This window comes from Lactuca serriola, chromosome 8 (genome assembly GCF_051521515.1).
Source record: "Lactuca serriola cultivar US96UC23 chromosome 8, Lser_US96UC23_V15, whole genome shotgun sequence".
In the NCBI taxonomy this organism is placed as follows: Eukaryota; Viridiplantae; Streptophyta; class Magnoliopsida; order Asterales; family Asteraceae; genus Lactuca; species Lactuca serriola.
Window position 1 is genome coordinate 262820618 of NC_136415.1, and position 4231 is coordinate 262824848.

Sequence of the window (4231 nt, forward strand, 5' to 3'; positions counted from 1 at the left end):
GTTCTTTCCTCATATACACCCACACCAAGTCACCATCTTGAAAGACACGTGGTTTCCTATGCTTGTTGGACTTCTGTTTGTACAACTCATTCACGGCTTCAATCTTCTCACGAACTTGTTGGTGTAGTTTCATCATAGCCTTCAACTTGTCATTAGCATCCTTGTGAACCAATTCATCCTTTGGCAATGGAATCAAATCCAAAGGCATGTAAGGATTCACACCATACACCACCTCAAAAGGAGAGTGACCTGTAGCATAAGTAGGAGAACGATTATAGGCAAATTCAGCATGTGCAAGTTTGATGTCCCAATCTTTTTGAGTTTTGCTAACCAACCCTCTCAACAAAGCACCCAAAGTTCTATTAGTCACCTCCGTTTGCCCATCCGTTTGTGGATGATGGGATGTACTAAAAAGTAACTTAGTACCGACTTTCCTCCACAAAGTGTTCCAAAAGTAACTTAGAAACTTGGAATCCCTATCAGAAACAATTGTTTTAGGAATACCATGCAAACAAACCACCTCTTTAAAGTACAAATCAGCCACGTTAGAGGCATCATTTGTTTTATGACATGGCACAAAGTGAGCCATTTTTGAAAACCTATCCACCACCACCATAATGGAATCCTTCCCCCTTTGAGTTCTAGGCAAAGCCATAATGAAATCCATGGACACATCTTCCCAAGGACGAATAGGAACCGGCAAAGGAGTGTAAACACCATGCTTGAAAGTTGTTTTTGCCATATGACATGTAACACACTTGCCCACTATGTTGGTTACATCCCCCAACATCTTCGGCCAAAAGAAATGTTCTTTAAGCACCTGCAAAGTTTTGGTAATGCCAAAATGACCAGCCAAACCACCGCCATGAGCTTCACGAATCAACAACTCCCGTATTGCATGTTTTGGGACACAAAGGCGATTGCCTTTGAATAGAAAGCCATCTTGAATCACAAATTCACCATTAGGACCACCTGCACATTTCAAAAACATATCTCCAAAGTCCATATCAGATTGATAATGGTCCTTTAGAGTTTCAAATCCCAAGAAACGAACATCCAAAGTCACCAACAACGAGTAACGCCTCGAGAGTGCATCAGCCACCACATTGCTTCTACCATCCTTGTATTTGCATGAGAAATGAAAGGATTGCAAGAACTCCACCCACTTTGCATGTCTTGTGCTCAACTTTTGTTGCCCATTGATGTACTTTAAGGATTCATGATCAGAATGCAAAATAAAATGATTTGCACGCAAATAATGACTCCAATGATCTAAAGCACGGACAATAGCATAAAACTCCTTATCATAAGTGCAATAATTCAAACGAGCACCACCCAACTTTTCAGAAAAATAAGCAATAGGACGTTTGGATTGGATCAAAACAGCCCCAATACCAACTCCACTTGCATCACACTCCACTTCAAATGGTTGAGAAAAATCAGGAAGAGCCAAAATAGGAGCATCACACAACAATGGGAGTTTCTCAAATGCCTTTTGAGCTTCTTCTCCCCATGCAAAGACTCCTTTCTTCAAACAACCTGTTATGGGACTTGCAATGGTGCTAAAATCACGAACAAATCTTCTATAGAAAGAAGCAAGACCATGAAATGATCTAACTTCAGAAATATTAGTAGGAATAGGCCATGACTTGATTGCTTTAGTCTTGGATGGGTCCACGGACACGCCATTTCTTGACACCACAAAACCCAAAAATGCCACTTCTTCCACCAAAAACGAACATTTTTCTTGCTTCCCATAGAGTTTTTGAGCTCTAAGCGTCTCGAAAACCTGTTTTAAGTGCACCAAATGATCCTCCAAGCTCTTGCTATATACCAAGATATCATCAAGGTACACAACCACAAACCTGCCCAAAAAAGATTTTAGCACTTCATTCATTAGTCGCATGAAAGTGCTAGGTGCATTAGTTAGACCGAAAGGCATCACGGTCCATTCATACAAGCCATGTTTAGTTTTAAAGGTTGTTTTCCATTCATCCCCTTCACGCATACGAATTTGATGGTAACCACTTCTCAAATCAATTTTTGAGAACACAATAGAACCATGCAACTCGTCCAACAAATCATCAATTCTAGGAATAGGAAATCGGTATTTTATGGTGATGTTATTAACGGCCCTACTATCAACACACATCCTCCAAGAACCATCTTTTTTTGGAACCAACAAAACTGGAACAGCACAAGGACTTAGGCTTTCACGAACATAACCCATTTTCATGAGTTCATCAATTTGTTTTTGCAACTCTTTTGTCACCTCCGGATTACATCTATAGGCGGCTTTATTGGGCAAAGGAGCACCCGGAATAAGGTCAATTTGGTGTTCGATACCACGGATTGGAGGCAAACCCGGTGGTAATTCGCTTGGAAACACATCTTGAAACTCCAAAAGCAAATCAGCAATAGCGTTTTCTCCATGCACCATCTTCTCCACCTTTGCATGCTCTTTGGCCACAAGCATGTAGATAACATCACCTTTGTCAAGAACTTGCTCCACCTCCCTTTCACTAGCAAACATAGAAAGATTAGGTTTTTTTACTTGTTTAGAATTCATGGACCTTATGGCCGTTGGGGACATGGGTTTTAACACAATTTTTTTATTATTGTGTTTCAACTCATATTCATTGCTCCTCCCTCTATGTAACACGTCCCTATCAAATTGCCAAGGACGCCCCAACAAAATATGACATGCATCCATAGGAATAACATCACACAACACTTCATCTTCATAAGACCCCATAGTTAGACCAACTCTAACCTGTTTTGTCACCTTTATTTTGCTTCCATCATCCAACCAATGAAGAACATATGGTTTTGGGTGGTTTGTAGTAGACAAACCCAATTTGATCACCATTTCATTAGAAGCAACATTAGTACAACTTCCACCATCAATAATCAAACTACACCACTTGTTTCTAACCAAACATTTGGTGTGAAACAATTGGTCTCGTTGATCCATATCAGCCACGGTTTGAACCCCTTGAGTTTTAAGGGTTCTAAGCACCAAAACTGTATCATACACCGGTGCTTCATACTCTACCTCCTCCTCTTCTTCCTCTTCTTGTTGTGTATCATAAAAAATACCCGCCAACCTCTCTTCTTCCTCCAACTCTTCACGACATTCAATGGCCTCCCTTAAAGTCACCACCCTTTTGTTTGGACAAGCATTTTGGTAATGACCAAAACCTTGACACTTGAAACATCTAATTTTCGCCAAACTAGTTTCTTTGGTACCACTAGTAAGTTTAGGAGCAACGGGAACACTACTAGAACCAGAAGGAGTAGAAACAGAATTTTGTCTATTGCTAGACTCGGGCTTGGACCACGACTTTGACTTGGGACTTTCGAGACTTGAACTTGAACTCCCACCATAACGTGCTTTGGCCTGCCCCTCCAACTTCAAACACAAACCACAAAGAGTTCCAAAATCAGCATAAGGATATAACTCCACAACATTGGCAATGTTGTAGTTCAACCCTTTTAGAAAACGAGTCATTTTTTGTTCTTCAATTTCTTCAATATCCCCCATCAAGGACAACTTCTCAAATTCATCAATGTATTCTCCAACACTCATTTTTCCTTGCCTCAAATCAGCAATCTTCTTGTAAGTGGCAATTCTATGAGTAGAAGGAACATATCTCTTTCTTAGCTTTCGTTTTAGAGAAAGCCAAGAACAAATTTTTTCTTTGCCTTCACGGGTTCTCTTGGCCTTAAGCCCTTCAAACCACAATGAAGCACCACCACTTAGCTTGAGAATGGCATACTTGCAGCTTTTTTCATCATCCACTTCTTTGAACTCGAACATTCTTTCAATCTTCCTTTCCCACTCCAAGTAGCGTTCAGGATCAGTTCCACCAACAAATTCAGGCAATTCAGACACCTTGAATTCTTCCACAACCCTATGTTCACCACGGCGGGGTTGCCTTCGATTTCCACCTTCTTGGATGTTTCTTAATGCTTCACGAAGATTTTGTAGGAACTCCGGATCATCAAAATCCATTATGCGCTCTGATACCACTTATGATGCGTGTATGGGCATGATTTGGTGAGTAGGGTAGTGTTTAGGTAAATTAAAAGAGAATAGTAACCACAAATGATATATGAATGGAAAGAAATGGATAGATTAGTAACAACTCAAGACCTATTAAGTTGTATACCGGTGAAAACAATCCAAGACCTATTGGATTGAGTTCGTATCAAGTCAAGAACACGTCCT

General features: G+C 40.4%; 1 protein-coding gene across 1 annotated transcript; it reads right to left on the reverse strand.

Moving 5' to 3' along the window:
- Positions 1–216: 216 nt before the first annotated feature.
- LOC145068065 (uncharacterized) lies at positions 217–4015 on the reverse strand. The gene is made up of 2 exons (XM_079015056.1): positions 821–4015; positions 217–249 (listed from the first exon to the last, which is right to left on the reverse strand). The coding sequence occupies exons 1-2, from the start codon at positions 4013–4015 to the stop codon at positions 217–219; spliced, it is 3228 nt and encodes a 1075-aa protein (XP_078871182.1).
- Between the last annotated feature and the right edge of the window lie 216 nt (positions 4016–4231).